Here is a 15,656-nt window from a genome sequence, read left to right on the forward strand (position 1 = left end):
GTGATGTCATGTGTTCGTGTGTGATGTCATGTGTTCGTGTGTGATGTCATGTGTCCGTGTGTGATGTCATGTGTCCGTGAGTGATGTCATGTGTCCGTGTGTGATGTCATGTGTTCGTGTGTGATGTCATCACCTGTGGTGGTAGTGGATGGTGGCGGACAAACCTCTGGCACAGATCCTGTAGCAGGTCAGGTGGACGAGTTCACTGAGCCACGTCTTCACACTGACACACACACACACACACACACACACACTGTCAGTACTACAGTTTATCCGATATTGTCCAAACACTTAATTTCCGATTCCGATATATAGTCCTGCTAATATTTATTTATTTATCAGTACAAACCACTGTATGAGTTCCTGACACCAACATTCTTCATACAATCCACTGATTATTAAAATAGATTAATAAATTGAGCTGCAATGCTGCCATCTAGTGACTATCACGTATATATACAGGTGTTTTTCCCTAAAACTATTATTAGAGCACACATCATTTGACGAAACCCAGGCATTGCGTTATCAGGTTTTTCATTATCGGAGGAAAAACCGCTAACGCTTCTTACAGATATTACATGATTACGCGAATATCGGTCGGCCAATAATATTGGACATCCCTCGTCAGTACATATCCTGTATGTGTAGCTGATCATAACAACTTCCTCCTACCTGCTGTCGGGTAGAAATCCAACCAGTGTTGTTCCGATGACGAGCCAGGAGAGGCCGACGATGGCCATCGCGATCCTGCAGGAACAGGAAGTGCTCGTTAACTCTTTGTAACGATGACTATATAAAACCTGCGTCTCCTGCTCCGGTGTCTCTGACTGACCTGAGGGGGAACAGGACGCTGTATCGGACAAAAACGCCGATGCCCCAGACGACGGTTAGCCGCAGGCTAATGTAACGGAAGTTTTGGTTGGTGCGTGTCAGGAGGTTCCAGGAGGCTAGCTCCTCGGAGGAGAACCGCTGCGTCACCTGGTCGTCCACGATGCTCTCCAAACCCATCTTGTAGAAATAGAGGGCGTCGCTGAGAGAAAACTCCGCCCCCAACACTGTGTCGCCTCCAGAGCGGCGCTGTACCTCCATCATCTCCTCCTCCATGGAGCCGCCCCCCCGCTCAATGATGCCTGAACAACGGACACGGAGGTCAAACACACTGGACACTACATCAGTGACTGATTCTGGTCAAACTGGCAAACATCTAATCAGCCAATCACACGGCCCCAACAAGTGTCAAGAAGAAGAAACGTGTCTCAAACTGTGGCTGCTGTATGGTACACATGCTGTACATACACACAATCGCACATTCACACACGCCCACAGTTGCACAGTGGGGAAGCTCAATCCAATTAGCTTGATTATTAATTAAAGTGTGCACTCAGAGGAGAGCTGGCACTGGTGGAGGCAGCACATACAGTGGGAGGTGACTGCTGTGAGGGTTTGAAATTTTCCGTAGCAGAAGGTGACCAGGATGTACGGTCAACGTAACTGACCACTCTCTCTCTCTCTCTCTCCCTCTCTCTCTCACAGACGTCCACTGACAAACTAACAAACTAAAAAAATCGTTCTTTTTTATTTCGTCGACTTCAGCAGGTCGTCCTGACCAGGTCTGTGTGGCTCATCAGCTATTAATTATAACTAATAATTAATTGTTGATTACTAGCTTCAACAGGTGAGTCAGATCAAACTGAGGGGGGGGAGGGGTCATTGTTAGGGAATGACAGACCTTTGGGGAGGGGGACGGGAACGCTGGGCTGCTCCTGACGTCCTCTCTGGATTCGAACCGTTGCCCACTGCAGTATGAACAGAAAGAACATCACGTGACCTTTGTTCATCAGTGACAGAGAGACGGGTGAGACGGGGGAGACGGGGGACTGTCAGTACCTCCAGGATTTTGACCAGGATCTGGATGTAGACTCCTGTGACTCCCAGAGAGAGACCGAACATGGCGGGCAGCATGATGAAGCAGACCACCACCAACATCCAGACCTGGAACACACTGACCACCAGACTCCACAGGTCCTCCATGACCGGGGTCACTGTCAGGTCACTGTCAGGTCACTGTCAGGTCACTGTCAGGTCACTGTCAGGTCACGTCATCATCTGCAGAACAAACAAACAAACAAACAAAGAAGAAGATTTTATTTATAACAAGTTTATCCAATGGGCCAATCCCATTGGTCAGTGAGGCCGGGGTTACACCCACATCTAACCATGTCCAGAAACCAAAATAATTTTTAATAACTTTTATTAGTAACTAGTACCTGGACATAAAAGATCTAAGTTAGATCTAAGTTCATCCATAGTTTAACTGAGTCTACATTTAATCCTGAACCAAAATGGATGAGAATGACACAAATTACTAATTTATTTCATTCCAGAATAATCCAGAATACGCCTTTACTGTTTTCATTCAAAGATAATCTGGACTGTGATAAAAAATAATCTTGCATATATCTACATCTAAACTAAGTGAATCCATTTAACCACTAAAGAAAGCACAGCTAACGTCTCAGTATCTTAGCTTTAAACTGGAGTCTGACTGTTTTCATGGTTAATTGCTACTAAAACGTTCAACCCTTCGTGTGATTGACTTTAACATACGATAAGGAAAAACTGTTCTATTATAAATTACCGTCTCTAAAAACTAACATCTACTGAATGACTTGACTATTGAAGGAAAAGTTAAACTGAGGTTTAACCAAACTAAACCAGACTAAACTAATACTGGCGGATAATTTGTTTCGTTAAATACCTGCAGTGAGTCCAGTAAACGGTGAACGTGAACCTCTAGTGTCTACGTGCTCCTTAACTTAGTAAAGTTAACCAAGACTAACCATGATTCGTCCCTTGTCCGTGAATTTAATCTCAGTATTTTCCAGTATAACGGTCCGAAGTGAAACGTCTTGTTCAGTCGGATGACCAGTCACTGCTGCGCTCTTAGGACACGCCCCTCACGCTACTTCATGATGACGCGCTGCGCAGAGAAGACGCAGTCTCTTTGTTTTTTTTTCCCCTCCATGCGCATCCTTTGCGGAATGGTGACTCTTGAGATGTTGCTGTGTTGTTGTGAGGCAGCAGTATGGCGGAGCCGTCTGTCCAAATGTCCGGGTTCGTTTTAGCTTCGTTTATGTTCCAGCACGTTAACAACGACGAAGACGTGGTGAGCAACTTGTTGATGTTTAAAAAAAAACAATTTCTTTAATCATACCGGGAACTTCTTGGTTGTCACAGCTCAACTGTCACAGCTAAACCAGCCAACCAAACAGAAGCGTCTCAGCCTCATTAAAACTTTAAAAAGTTGAATTACTTTTTAAAACGTGTGTATATATTGGCTATAGTTGTGTTTCCCGGGTACTTGTTCTACCTTAGTGGGTCTCAAAAAAAATACCCACGCGTTTTCGCAACTTTTAACAAAACAAAACGTTCATAACGGTTGCCTGAGGCGGAATTTCTTTTACAAACTCCTTGAAATAACGTTAATCTAGTCCTTCACAATAACTTTAAGTATTTAAAGATCCATGTTGAAAGTAATTAACGTTTGTTGATGAATTCGGCAAATGCAAAAAAAACTAAGCGTTCTGCTGTTAGAATATTATAATGTAATAATATGTTAATGAAGTGACGTCACCTTTGTCTCTGACATCTCCCCAGGAAGGACTGATCCTTGGCCAGAGCCGTGTTGATGAGCAGATCACCATCAATGACTCTCAGGCCGATCACATTCACACAGAGGAGATTTACAGTGAGTTCATGTCAGTCACAGGGCCTTCACTCTGGTGATATCACGGGACTGAAGTTCATAAAGTGCCGTGCCAATGCTTTTGGCCTTTTATTTCAGTTTGTCAACTGTGTACTTGTCCACACTATTGTCCATAATGAAAATAAGCATTGAGGCTCATAGACATCAAGGGAGGCCGGGTCTACTGCTGCCTGTTTGGTGAAATGTTTTTTAATTATCGACAGATTTTACAAATATAAACGGTTTGACACAATTCACAGGAGCGTCAGAACAACACAACCTTTGTGTGTTTTGATGTAAAATTGCTAGTTTTCTAGTCAGTGAATCAGTGAATTTTCAGGACATTTAAAACTAAAGATGATGCAAAATTAATTTGGTTAAAAAAAGGAAAAACATTAACTGTTAAATTTGCATGATATAATTCTTTTTTAATAACCATCTAAAAGAACATTTCTTCCACAGATATTCAGAAACACGCAACTTTCCACAAATTGAACCAGTGAGTTGTTTTTTAAAAAATACTTTTACTACTGTTTTGTACAGTGTATAAATTATTTATTGTTTACGTCTGCGTAGCTTTTACAACAGTGTCGGAGACATAGACGTGGAGGCTTTAACGAAAGCGCTGTCGGACAACAAGCAGGTAAAAAAGAAAAACCCTTTCTCAGTGTGAGTTCATTCTGTCATGGAGAAGATGATGACATCATCAGCCTAATCTTGCTGTAGGAGAGCGTGATTGGCTGGTACAGACAGAGGAGAAACACAGACCATCAGATGACCTACAGAGAAAAAGTTGTCCATGAGAAACTGAAGGTGTTTCTGTCCAACCCTCATATTTTGTTTGTGCTGTTCACGTCCAGTCAAGTGACATCATCAGGCTCCACCCACAGCATGGAATACGCCGCCTTCATCTCCCGCAACAGGTGATGATTTCATTACTCTGTTATAGAAATGTAACGATGCGTCTTGACATATATACAAATGTGCATCGGTTGAAATGAAAAATGAATCTCGCATCAAGGTGTAAAGTTATCTGAAAAAGTCACTGGTCAAACCATGACACTACACACTCTAGTCCAGTAGGTGGCAGTATGTGCTACCCACTATCAAACCCACACGTCAGGTCCTACATAGGCTGAGAGACGTTCAGGTGTTGGAACAGAACGTGGGAAGAACTGGTTCCACAGACACCAACCGTGTTCTCCAGTGGAACTCTTTCCACTTCCTGTTTTTTCTCTTCTTCTTCTTCTGTTGTTGTTTCATATATTGACAGTTAACCAGGTCAACCAGACCAGACCAGTTTGACCAGTTTAACCAGAGCAGATCAGTGGAGATGGTCCAGAGTTTCTGGACAGAAATGGGACATTTCTCTTTTGTCATTGAAGAGAACAATGTCAGTTGGTGAGGCAGACCATTTAGTTTAAAAAAAAACATTGTGATAAAATTATATTGTGGGAAAAAAAGTGAATTATCAGTTGAGTGTAAAAAATTGTGATAAAATTATTTTGTGGGAAAAAAAAGTGAATTATCAGTTGAGTGTATGGTTAGTAAGTAAGTCAGTAAAAAAGCTTGGTTTATTAACATACATTTTATTTCTTTTTTGTTACAAATATTTATTAACTTGGTTCCAACACTGTTACCTATTTATCCCAGTCACTTCCTGCACCTCCCCATCATCGTCACCAACCTGGGTTCACTGGATCAGCAGGAGTACTGGAAGGTCTCCACTCTGTGTTCAGCTGCAGGTTATGACCTCACCATGAGGAAACATGGGTACAAACATCACTGCACACCATGAGTTGGTTTTTAAGTATCGATTTTATGGCGTTGGTCACATGGTTTTTAACACATTCTAATGAATGTAAACGTTTAGAATCTGTTTAGATGAGTTAGTTTTTAACTTGAATGTATTTAACAAAAATACAGCAACTGATCAGCCTAAAACTGTGTTGTTATATTGTTAGTTGTTATATTAGTTTGTGTGTCAGCGGGCGTTGATTACAAGTAGAATCACCAGAACGTTACCTTAACGTGACGTCACCCACGTTGGTCTCCCTCTACTGTTTCAAGGTCAAATTTCTTCTCATCTAACGGACTCCTGAAGGAAGTGGATGAAATAGTGAAGATGAACGAGTCTCTGCAGGCGGAGCTACAGGTTGGAAACAGCGCCACTGCCAGCATGGTGGTGATTTGAAGAACATACTCGGAGCCACCTGTGACGTGTGTTTGTGTTTGTCTGTGTGAACAGAAAACGTGTCGAGTTGTTGAGCAGAGCGAACGTCAGGTGGAACATCTGCAGGCAGAAGTTTCTGCTCTCCGGAGGAAGGTCGCAGAGAAAAAGCGGAGCACAGAAGAGGAAGGTGGGTGTGGTGAGAGCGAGAGTCCGCCATTCGTCACAACCGGGTCTGTTTACAATTAATTCATCGTAGTGATTGATTCGTCGACTTGTATTTTTGGTCATCGACCTTCTTCGCCAGGACGAAAAAATACATAACAACTTTTTAAAAAACAAGTTATGTACACAGCTAACTGACGATGGCGCTGTGTACTAATACAATAGTCAACGAATAAAAACGAGACAAAAAAAATTAAGACGAAACAGCGGTGATTTTTGTCACGTAAACTGAAGTAACGGTGAGGTTAAGAGCCAATCAGCTACGTCCGGTGGCTAAAAGGCGGGACGTGTGTCTAGCGTTAGAAAATAAAAAAGCAGGAGACAGACGTACGACAATTCACGTTATTGTACGATATTTTTTTACGAATGTCAACATATACATTAACGTATAATAAAACGTCGCAAAATAATCTAGTAATAAATGTTAAATAAAATATCTGTTGGTGTGTTGTTCCAGTGACCGTTGTCGATCCCCCTGAAGAGAAAAACAACTTCCGGCTGCAGGATGCCATCAACAGACTTTTCCCCAACTCACCGGTGTTGGACTCTCAGACTGTGACCTCCGATGGTTTTCCTGGTCCTGACAACTGCTGCAGCTTTGAGAGTAGCGGAATCGATTCCTCTGTTTTACAGACGTCTGAGAACCAGAGCAGAATGAACTGTCAAAGGAGAGGGAGGAAGAGAAAACGCAGGAACAGCCGATACTGACAGGAAGTTGATTGATGCACTACATTATTTAATGACTGTAGAACTCTGTGCCTTCTTGGTACTACGCACTACATTATTTAATGACTGTTTGTAGAACTCTGTGCCTTCTTGGTACTAATGGTCATGTGACTGTGATGTCACCTTTATGGAGTCAAAGAGAATGGGATTTTATCGGCTGTTCTTTTTGGTTTTATTTTAAAAACCTACTGAAATCAGATTGACTTTTTTTTTACCTATAGTTAATAAATTTTTCAATTGCAGTATCTCGTCTTTTGAGAAACAACCTTTTTTTCTGTCACAATGTCCTTGTTAAATCACATTTAACACAAAATCAGTCCAATATAATGTCATAAGAAACGACTGATGAGGTTCATCCACGAAAGAAGGGTCACGTTGTTGACCTCTAAAAACATGAATTGTTGAAATAATATAGGCCAACTCTCCTGTCTGATTCATGGTGTTAGATTATGTCCATAAAATAGAATTGTCAGAATAACCTAAAACAGAACACCTCAAAGTTTGTCAGGGTCATTAGTCTGTGCCTTAGGCTGCTCACTCTGCTCTTATTACATAATAATAAAAACCTCTGCTAAAGTAAACAAAAACAACAATGTTTCATACATAAGATTTTAATAGATATTGTCACATACATACACATTTGCAAACAGACACATTAACGCAGATATTTGATGTTGCAGATATTTGGGTCCCTCATGAGCTGTGGGTGTTTGTGGGTCACAGACATGAAACCTGGTGGAGGAAGTGACACGGTCAAGTTAGCTGTGTTTGATTAGTCAAAGAGCTTCCAATCAAAATGTTAACTTCACAATGACACGAGCTGCTCGTCTACTGTTTAAATAATTTACATTCATGCAGTTTATTGGGTTACACAGACTCCAGTTTCCTGGTTGTCTTCTTTTTATGTCAGAGGTGGAGTTATAACAAAAGTTTTCAGAACATTTACCCAATTTTTGAGCTTTCTTTATGGCTTTGGAAATCTCTTTTTGTTTTCTTCCACAAAGTCCTAGAAAAAAAACAACAGTCAACTGTTAACATTTGAACTGATACCAGATGTTTGGGAACAAAAAAAAAATCTGCAATAATTACCTGTGATGTGTCGACCGTAGATTCTGCCTGTGTAAGGTGAGATGAACTGGGACAGTAGCTGTAACAAACACAGAAGAAAAAAAGAAAATGACCCTAGTGTCACAGAAACCAAACACATGGGCTGTGCAGCCTGTAACTGCCATGTCATTATATATATATATTCACCTGTATATTTTTAAAGTCTACTTCCACCTTACAGAGGACACAGCCTTTCTCTGGCTCTTGGTACGGGTTCGTCATCTTTTCCAGCTATAAAATAATTCATAAAATGACTAAATGACACGTTCACACATAATGAATGGAGAATGTGGTCGCTGGTATTTACGAGACTCACCACGCCTTCTTCATGTCGTACCACATTGGATGTTTCACGTCGTAAACCTGAAGAAAGCAACATTTTTGACGTTTACTGTATTTACCTGCATGCTGCTGGTAGCATTAGCATTAGCAAGTTCATACATTTCGAGACAAAAACATTTGTGTACGCCAGGTAACCAGTGTAATTTATAAACTCATTAGATTTTTAATATATACAAGACAAGAATTTGCGATAATTGTGTACAACCTGTGTTCCCTTGTTGAAATAAAACGGAGAGTAATCGCTGCGACAATCTCCTACAAAACATTTTGACCTAACATAGGACAGGAAGTGGTCCTTCGGCATTGATGGTCCGTCACGCCGTTCGCTTCTGACTACATCTTCATGATAGATTCAGTGACGTGGACGTAGCATAATATGACATTTAAACTACATGTGTAAAATAGTTAATATTATTTAAAATATACTTTTTTGTTTAGCTATTAAATCTGGTGAAAATGAGGTTAAATGTGATTTTTTTTTACGTTTCATTTCGGGACCGATCAAGTGTTACTCCGCCCCAAAGAAACAAAACGAGGATGGAAATAAATATCCCGGAACTAAGTAGTTTTTAGTTGACTGATGTGCGTGGCTACTAAATGATGTACAACTGATTTTGTACAGAAGTTTTAGATAATAAAAACAAAAGTAACTTTTATCAGAGTTAATTGAAAAGTGTTGTGGTTTTTCTAAACTGGACATAAAAGATTTGGTTTGAGCACAGACGTAAAATTTGAATAAGTGGTTGTTGTAGAGAAAGTAAAATGAATTATACACGCCCAGGGTGTTATTAGTGATTTTAACCAGATTCGATATCCCGAAGTCCCAAATAAAGGCAGTCCCAGTAAAGATCCGTTCGTTGTTGCCATGTAGATTTTGATTAAAATCAGCCGTTATATAACTATTTTATTAACCAACTAAGTTTATAAACTCTGAGACCTGCTACGGAGCAAACCTTAACTAAAACGGAAGTAGTGGTGAGGTAAGTATCTTGGGCTGATGCTGACGTTGATCGTTTCAAATGTGACGCCGCCTACTCGTCATTGTGTATCTGCGTTTAAACCCCAGCTACATGTAATCGATTTGTTCACGTTTAAAGCGTTTTTATGATGCCTATGAGGAATTAACAGTTATGGAGGAGCACTAATAACACTCATGTACTATAACAGCTTCCACCAAGGTTAGCCGCGCTGCTAGCAGCTGTATGTAACAAAAGTAACGTATGAGTGAGTGACAGTTTAAACAGCAGAGTCTCCTCTCATGTATCTACGTCACCTGTTTGTTAGTTTTCTGTGTCGCTGTGTTTAACAACTAACACATGTAGCTGCTCGGCCAGGGATGAACGCGGCACCTCAGGAGCTCAAAGTCAGACGAGTTTCCTCCAGGAAGAGGCCCAGAGACGAACAACCGACCCGACTGACACCTGACCTAAAACGAACAGGAGGCAGAAGAAAGTCCTTACAGCAATGTCCCACAAACAGGAAATTAAACTACGTCATGGCTCAGGATCAACCTGCCGAGGTACTGTATCTTTGTGGCTTCCCTCAAATGGAACACTTTTATAATCAAACGTGTTTTTAATCAATGACAAAAACTCAAAACAGTCAAAATTCTCAAACTGTGCTGTCCATAATTTAAAACAGTCAAAATTCTCAAACTGTGCTTTGTTTTTGACTTGTTTGTGTGACCTGTGTTATCTGGTGTGTTGTGTTGCAGTTCTGCAGTGACTCTGAGGACCTGTTTGGAGACTATGACAGTATACTGGGCAACAGTTCTCTGTTGGCGGAGCTGGACCACGCAGAACAAAAGGAGAGGCAGCGTGACGTCGTAGATCAGGTGGATTCACGTGGGACTCAGTTCAGTGACTCCGTCTTGGACGACTTCCCTGACGAACCTTTGATAGAGCTGCCGTCCAGTCAGGTCCAGCAGGAGAAACTTGTGAAGAGGAGGAGGCTGCAGGACGTAGACAGAACTGTCTCGGCTGATGAGAGCGGGGACGCCGTGGAAGATGGACCCTCGAGAGACAAACGACTCAGAGGAGACGGACACACGGAGGAGGGCGGGCAGGGAGGCCGCAGGGCTCGGAGGAGCGTGGCCGATCAGCTGAAGGAGATGATGCTCTGTAACGCAGCAGCTCCGACGAACGTTTCACGCACGGCTGCGTTGAAGGAAGTTATCATTTCGGAGGAGGTTAATGTCGCCATGCGGGCCATGGAGACGGTTTCCACGGAGATAACAGACCTGGGGCCGTTCTTTGGACTTCCTTCCAAAGTCAAAGACCTGGTTTATCAACTCAAAGGAATCAAGAGTTTATATGGTGATGACCTTTTCTCTGTTCAGTCTCAGTTTTTAACAACATTTTAATTTCTTACTCGAGTCCAAACGTAGGATTTTGTTCCAGTCAAATAGAACCACAGCAGTGTTTCAACCCTGTTCTGACCCGTCCATAAACCCAGACTGTTGTGTTCCAGACTGGCAGGAGACGTGTCTGAACCTGGACTGCGTCCAACAGAGGAAGAACCTCATCTACTCTCTACCCACAAGTGGAGGAAAAACCCTGGTGGCTGAGATCCTGATCCTCCGAGAGCTGCTGTGCAGGAAGAAGGACTGTCTGTTCATCTTACCTTATATATCACTGGTGCAGGAGAAGGTGTGTATAATAATGATACTAACAATAATGTAACACATTAATATTATATTATAATATCAAGTATAATGTGTGTCAATAACTGTTAGCTAGAGATGTCCGATAATATCGGCCTGATATTAGCATAATCGTGTAATATCTGTAGGACTCGTTATCGTTTTTTCCTCCAGATATGCTTCAATTTCTTAAATTCCACAACAGGAGATATGTATGTGATGTGACCTAAAAATAGTTTTGGGGGAGAAACGTCTGCACGTGACGATATCGATTTATAAGAGAAATTACCAGATAGAATAGTATCATCTGCGTAGAATTGAACGCTGTAGTTGTTTTCAGACCTTGATGTGGTCCGAGGGCGCCGCCCTGTGGTGGGACGTTGTTTTTTTTTTTTTCCCCTCACGTGCTGCTTGTTCGTCCCAGGTGCGCGGCCTGGCGAGCTTCGGTCTGGAACTGGACTTCATGGTGGAGGAGTACGCCGGCACCAAAGGCAGGTTCCCTCCGGTGAAGAGGAAGAGCAAGGCGTCGTTGTACATCGCTACCATCGAGAAAGCCCACAGTCTGGTGAACTCGCTGGTGGAAACTGGACGTCTGGAGCAGCTGGGACTGGTGGTGGTGGACGAGGTCAGAGCAGGACGCACTCAAACTGGATCACCTGGGTTTTTTTTTCTTCTTTCACTTGTGTTTTGTAACGGCTGTTCTTTTGCAGCTTCACATGCTCGGAGACGGCAGTCGAGGCGCCATCATTGAAATGACCTTGGCCAAACTCCTGTACATGAGCAGTAAGTCTGCCGGACCCTGCAGTCGCTGCACGCCCCCTACTTTGGGAACCTTTACATCCATCCATCTGCTGCTCTGTCCTCGGTAGACGTCCCAGTCCTCTGACCTTTTTTTTTTGTTTGTTTTTTTCCAGGTCAGACTCAGATTATTGGAATGAGTGCCACTCTGGGAAACATCAGCGACCTCCAGAGGTTTTTGAAAGCTGAGAATTACACCAACGACTTCAGACCTGTGAGTGCTGCTGTTTTATAGATTTGATTCGTTTATTATGGTCTGTTCATGTGGTGTTTTTGTTTTTTTCTCAGGTCCAACTTAAAGAAAATACGTCAAACTGAAGGACACCATCTTTGAGGTGGACCCAAAGGAAGAGAACTGTTTTAAGTTCTCACGTCTTCTCAACTTCAAGGTTCATGAAGTTAAAATATATATATGGAACTCATATTGGAGAAATTCTTTTGTTAACAGCAGATCTGCTTCCCCTGATTGTGGTTCCTCTGGGAATTGAACCCAGGACCTGTACTGCTTGTTTTCAGAGGCAGGCGTGCTAACCGTTACACTACTGTACTGCTACAAAAATCCAAAATCAAAATATTAAAGATCAAAATAATACACTTGAACCGTAACACCCCCCCCCCCCATAATGTTGGTGGATTGGAGTCATTACTGTATCAGTCGTGGACAGACGGTGGCGCGCCTCCATTTACAGTGAGCCCCAGAGGAACCACATATTTGGCGCCTCCCAGTGGCCGCCTGTTGCAACAGATCTGCTGTTAACCCAACATATTCCCCAGTGTGGAGATCAACACAGTTATAAATCCATCCATCCATCCATCCATGGACTCTGACCACATCATCGCTCTGGTCACTGAGGTCATCCCCAAACACTCCTGTCTGGTTTTCTGTCCCACCAAGAAAAACTGTGAGAATGTCGCCGTCATGATCTGCAAATACCTGACGGAGTGAGTGGACGTTTGAATGTCTTCTACTGGTGCTGTCCTCTGGTGTTGTCCTCTGGCGTTGTCCTCTGGTCCTGTCCTCTGACTCTGCCCTCTGGTCTTGTCCTCTGGTCTTGTCCTCTGACTGTGCTGTCCTCTGGTGTTGTCCTCTGACTGTGCTGTCCTCTGGTGTTGTCCTCTGACTGTGCTGTCCTCTGGCGTTGTCCTCTGGTCTTGTCCTCTGGTCCTGTACTCCTCTCCTCTGGTGTTGTCCTCTGACTCTGCCCTCTGGCGTTGTCCTCTGGTCTTGTCCTCTGGTCCTGTACTCTGGTGTTGTCCTCTGACTGTGCTGTCCTCTGGCGTTGTCCTCTGGTCTTGTCCTCTGACTCTGTCCTCTGGTCCTGTCCTCTGACTCTGCCCTCTGGCGTTGTCCTCTGGCCCTGTCCTCTGACTCTGCCCTCTGGTGTTGTCCTCTGACTCTCTCCTCTGGTGTTGTCCTCTGGCGTTGTCCTCTGGTCCTGTCCTCTGGTCCTGTCCTCTGACTCTGCCCTCTGGCGTTGTCCTCTGGTCCTGTCCTCTGACTCTGTCCTCTGGTGTTGCCCTCTGGTCTTGTCCTCTGACTGTGCTGCGATCCTGTGCTCCTCAACAGAGACTTCCTGAAACACAGGAAGTCGGAGAAGGCCGTCCTCCTCCAGGAGCTGAAGGACAGCGGTGACGGACACGTTTGTCCCGTCCTCAAGAAAACGGTTCCGTTCGGGTTGGCGTACCATCACAGTGGACTGACCACCGAGGAGAGGAAGCTGGTGGAGGAGGCCTACTCCAGCGGCGTCCTCTGTCTCCTCACCTGTACATCCACTCTGGCCGCTGGGGTCAACCTGCCTGCCCGCAGGTGAGACGACAACCAATCAGCAGCTCCGTTTCACTGTTGAACAGAAAAAAAATTCACAGTCAGAGGTGGACTGGAGTGACGGCCGTGAGGCCGCGGGAGCAGATGTGTCTCACCCTGTCTGTCTTTGACCCCGTGTCCCTGGTCAGAGTCGTCCTGCGGTCTCCCTACGTGGCCACAGACTTCCTGAAGAGGAGTCAGTACAAACAGATGGTGGGGCGAGCCGGGCGAGCTGGGATCGACACGGTGGGAGAGAGCATCCTCATCCTGCAGGACAAGGACAAGGACATGGTGAGGAGACGTGAATTTGTCCTCGGTCTTTCCCGTCCTGACATTTTTGTCATGATCTGTGTCAGAAATGTTTCCTCGTCCGTTTGTTTCAGGCCAGGACGCTGATGTGCGCTCCGATGGAGAACTGCTACAGCAACCTGATGAACGAGGACGAGAAAGGAATCCTGAGTCTGATCCTGTCTCTGATTGGACTAAAGGTAAACGTCCCAGGTCTTGTGCGTCGTCGCTGCGTGAAGACAGAGATCAGAGCGATCACCGTGTGACCGACTTGTCTTTCCCAGATCACCACCTCGCTGCAGCAGGTGAAGGACTTCCTGTGCGGGACGCTGCTGTTCGTGCAGCGGGAGCGTCTCTGTGTGAAGCACAGTCTGTGGGACGTGGTGCGGCGGTGTGTCTGCCACCTGCAGGAGAAACAGCTCATTACAGTGACGTCCAGTTCAGAGGATGAAACTCTGGAGGTCACCAGGCTGGGAAGAGCCACGTACAAAGTTAGGCCAGGCCGATGATGACACAGGCCGATGATGTCACAGGCCGATGATGTCACAGCCCGATGATGTCACAGGCCGATGATGTCACAGCCCGATGATGTCACAGGCCGATGATGTCACAGCCCGATGATGTCACAGGCCGATGATGTCACAGCCCGATGATGTCACATGTGAAAATGTGAAAAAGTGTTTGGGAAAAAAAAATCTTTCACTTATCGGAGGATTGGTGTCGGAGCTGCTGTGGAAAAGTGTTTGGGAAAAAAAAAATCTTTCACTTATCGGAGGATCGCAGTATAAATTCAGACAAATCTTGAAGTTGGTTTTTGAAAACCTGAAACTGGTTAGATCCAAAATTCCAAATCGAGATTAGTCGTTATTAATCGTTTCAATAATCGGTGACTAATCGACCATCAATATAGTCATTAGTTGCCGTTTTATTGTCAACTTCAAACTGTTGTTGTTTTAGTTAAAGATTCTCCTTCACTGATGTCGAACTCTTTTCCATTTTTTTTTTTTTTTTCTTTCCGCTCCGGTCCACTCTCGCCCTGGTTCTGGTCCACAGGCTCGGTGAATCTGTCCTTCAGTGACGTCCTCTACAAAGACCTGTCCCAGGGTCTGGAGGGTCTGCTGCTCAACAGTTACCTTCACCTGGTCTACCTGGTGACGCCGTACGACATGGTCTCACAGTGTAAACCCGACTGGATGATTTATTTTCGACAGGTAATGTCCTCTCCAGCGCCCCCTACTGTCCCCCCTCCTCTGTAGACACCAGTGAATGATCGTCTCTGTCCCTCAGTTCGCAGTCCTGTCGGCCGCAGAGCAGAAGATGTCGGCCTCCGTCGGCGTCCCCGAGAGTTTGGTGGCCAGAAAAGCTGCGGGACAGTCGGTGAAGAAGGTGAGGAGGAAGAGGAGGAGGAGCTGTTGTTGTTGTTGTTGCTGTTGCTGTTGCTGTTGTTGTTGCTGCTGTTGTTGCTGTTGTTGTTGTTGTTGTTGTTGTTGTTGCTGTTGTTGTTGCTGCTGTTGTTGTTGTTGCTGTTGCTGTTGTTGTTGCTGTTGTTGTTGCTGTTGTTGTTGCTGCTGCAGGTCTGTTCTCAGCTGCACTGACTCACACCTGCTGTTCATCAGAGCGACAACATGGTGGCGTTGCAGCGGCTGTACCTCGCTCTGGTGCTGTTCTCTTTACTGAAGGAAACAAACATGTGGAGCGTGGCCGACCGGTTCCAGCTGAGCCGCGGCTTTGTTCAGACGCTGCTCACCTCTGCCTCCGCCTTCTGCTCCCGTGTACTGCACTTCACTGAGGTGAGGCCTTGACTGATGCC

General features: G+C 44.5%; 4 protein-coding genes across 8 annotated transcripts in view; 2 read left to right on the top strand and 2 right to left on the bottom strand.

The window, feature by feature from the left end:
- Window positions 1–82: 82 nt before the first annotated feature.
- On the bottom strand, window positions 83–2,955 carry gpat3 (glycerol-3-phosphate acyltransferase 3). Of its 3 annotated transcripts, none has more exons than XM_017038898.2 (6): window positions 2,841–2,955; window positions 1,888–2,106; window positions 1,730–1,796; window positions 833–1,130; window positions 673–747; window positions 83–223 (listed from the first exon to the last, which is right to left on the bottom strand). In XM_017038898.2, exons 2-6 carry the CDS (start codon window positions 2,029–2,031, stop codon window positions 130–132), a joined length of 678 nt encoding a protein of 225 aa, XP_016894387.1. In that variant the 5' UTR covers window positions 2,032–2,106; window positions 2,841–2,955; the 3' UTR covers window positions 83–129. The 3 variants fall into 3 exon arrangements, with proteins under 3 accessions (XP_016894387.1, XP_016894386.1, XP_024918118.1); XM_017038897.2 differs by having other exon boundaries at window positions 2,759–2,909; XM_025062350.1 differs by having other exon boundaries at window positions 2,763–2,903.
- Window positions 2,956–3,028: 73 nt separating this feature from the next.
- On the top strand, window positions 3,029–7,111 carry abraxas1 (abraxas 1, BRCA1 A complex subunit). Of its 2 annotated transcripts, none has more exons than XM_025062348.1 (10): window positions 3,029–3,166; window positions 3,658–3,748; window positions 4,208–4,244; window positions 4,322–4,388; window positions 4,472–4,668; window positions 5,399–5,518; window positions 5,816–5,900; window positions 5,994–6,105; window positions 6,598–6,871; window positions 6,921–7,111. In XM_025062348.1, the coding sequence occupies exons 1-9, from the start codon at window positions 3,086–3,088 to the stop codon at window positions 6,846–6,848; spliced, it is 1,041 nt and encodes a 346-aa protein (XP_024918116.1). In that variant the 5' UTR covers window positions 3,029–3,085; the 3' UTR covers window positions 6,849–6,871; window positions 6,921–7,111. The 2 variants fall into 2 exon arrangements, with proteins under 2 accessions (XP_024918116.1, XP_024918117.1); XM_025062349.1 differs by having other exon boundaries at window positions 6,598–6,862; window positions 6,912–7,111.
- Window positions 7,112–7,461: 350 nt separating this feature from the next.
- On the bottom strand, window positions 7,462–9,707 carry mrps18c (mitochondrial ribosomal protein S18C). 2 transcript variants are annotated; one of them, XM_025062351.1, is made up of 6 exons: window positions 9,589–9,707; window positions 8,290–8,336; window positions 8,121–8,204; window positions 7,956–8,013; window positions 7,813–7,872; window positions 7,462–7,598 (listed from the first exon to the last, which is right to left on the bottom strand). In XM_025062351.1, the coding sequence occupies exons 3-6, from the start codon at window positions 8,193–8,195 to the stop codon at window positions 7,522–7,524; spliced, it is 270 nt and encodes an 89-aa protein (XP_024918119.1). In that variant the 5' UTR covers window positions 8,196–8,204; window positions 8,290–8,336; window positions 9,589–9,707; the 3' UTR covers window positions 7,462–7,521. The 2 variants fall into 2 exon arrangements, with proteins under 2 accessions (XP_024918119.1, XP_008324432.1); XM_008326210.3 differs by lacking the exon at window positions 9,589–9,707 and adding an exon at window positions 8,521–8,673.
- helq (helicase, POLQ like) overlaps window positions 9,623–15,656 on the top strand; it is a 7,472-nt gene continuing 1,438 nt past the window's right edge. Inside the window, 16 exon segments of the mRNA XM_025062352.1 lie at window positions 9,623–9,834; window positions 10,030–10,630; window positions 10,785–10,963; window positions 11,381–11,581; window positions 11,667–11,739; window positions 11,871–11,968; window positions 12,043–12,057; window positions 12,060–12,143; window positions 12,536–12,696; window positions 13,322–13,561; window positions 13,708–13,849; window positions 13,942–14,046; window positions 14,131–14,338; window positions 14,900–15,057; window positions 15,134–15,232; window positions 15,463–15,636. Of these exon segments, the coding sequence (XP_024918120.1) occupies window positions 9,652–9,834; window positions 10,030–10,630; window positions 10,785–10,963; window positions 11,381–11,581; window positions 11,667–11,739; window positions 11,871–11,968; window positions 12,043–12,057; window positions 12,060–12,143; window positions 12,536–12,696; window positions 13,322–13,561; window positions 13,708–13,849; window positions 13,942–14,046; window positions 14,131–14,338; window positions 14,900–15,057; window positions 15,134–15,232; window positions 15,463–15,636 (2,721 nt within the window). The 5' untranslated portion in view covers window positions 9,623–9,651.

This window comes from Cynoglossus semilaevis, chromosome 14 (assembly GCF_000523025.1).
Source record: "Cynoglossus semilaevis isolate Cse_v1.0 chromosome 14, Cse_v1.0, whole genome shotgun sequence".
In the NCBI taxonomy this organism is placed as follows: domain Eukaryota; kingdom Metazoa; phylum Chordata; class Actinopteri; order Pleuronectiformes; family Cynoglossidae; genus Cynoglossus; species Cynoglossus semilaevis.

Coding starts and splice junctions, on each gene's coding strand:
- mrps18c (XM_008326210.3), bottom strand. CDS start 8,581: ATGTTTTGTAGGAGATTGTCGCAGCGATTACTCTCCGTTTTATTTCAA. Junction 8,337..8,520: donor ATTTCAACAAGGGAACACAG/GTTGTACACAAT, acceptor TGCTTTCTTCAG/GTTTACGACGTGAAACATCC. Junction 8,205..8,289: donor TACGACATGAAGAAGGCGTG/GTGAGTCTCGTA, acceptor ATTATTTTATAG/CTGGAAAAGATGACGAACCC.
- gpat3 (XM_017038898.2), bottom strand. CDS start 2,031: ATGGAGGACCTGTGGAGTCTGGTGGTCAGTGTGTTCCAGGTCTGGATG. Junction 748..832: donor AGCGTCCTGTTCCCCCTCAG/GTCAGTCAGAGA, acceptor CTGTTCCTGCAG/GATCGCGATGGCCATCGTCG. Junction 224..672: donor GGATTTCTACCCGACAGCAG/GTAGGAGGAAGT, acceptor TGTGTGTGTCAG/TGTGAAGACGTGGCTCAGTG.
- abraxas1 (XM_025062348.1), top strand. CDS start 3,086: ATGGCGGAGCCGTCTGTCCAAATGTCCGGGTTCGTTTTAGCTTCGTTT. Junction 5,519..5,815: donor CTCACCATGAGGAAACATGG/GTACAAACATCA, acceptor TACTGTTTCAAG/GTCAAATTTCTTCTCATCTA. Junction 6,106..6,597: donor GCGGAGCACAGAAGAGGAAG/GTGGGTGTGGTG, acceptor GTGTTGTTCCAG/TGACCGTTGTCGATCCCCCT.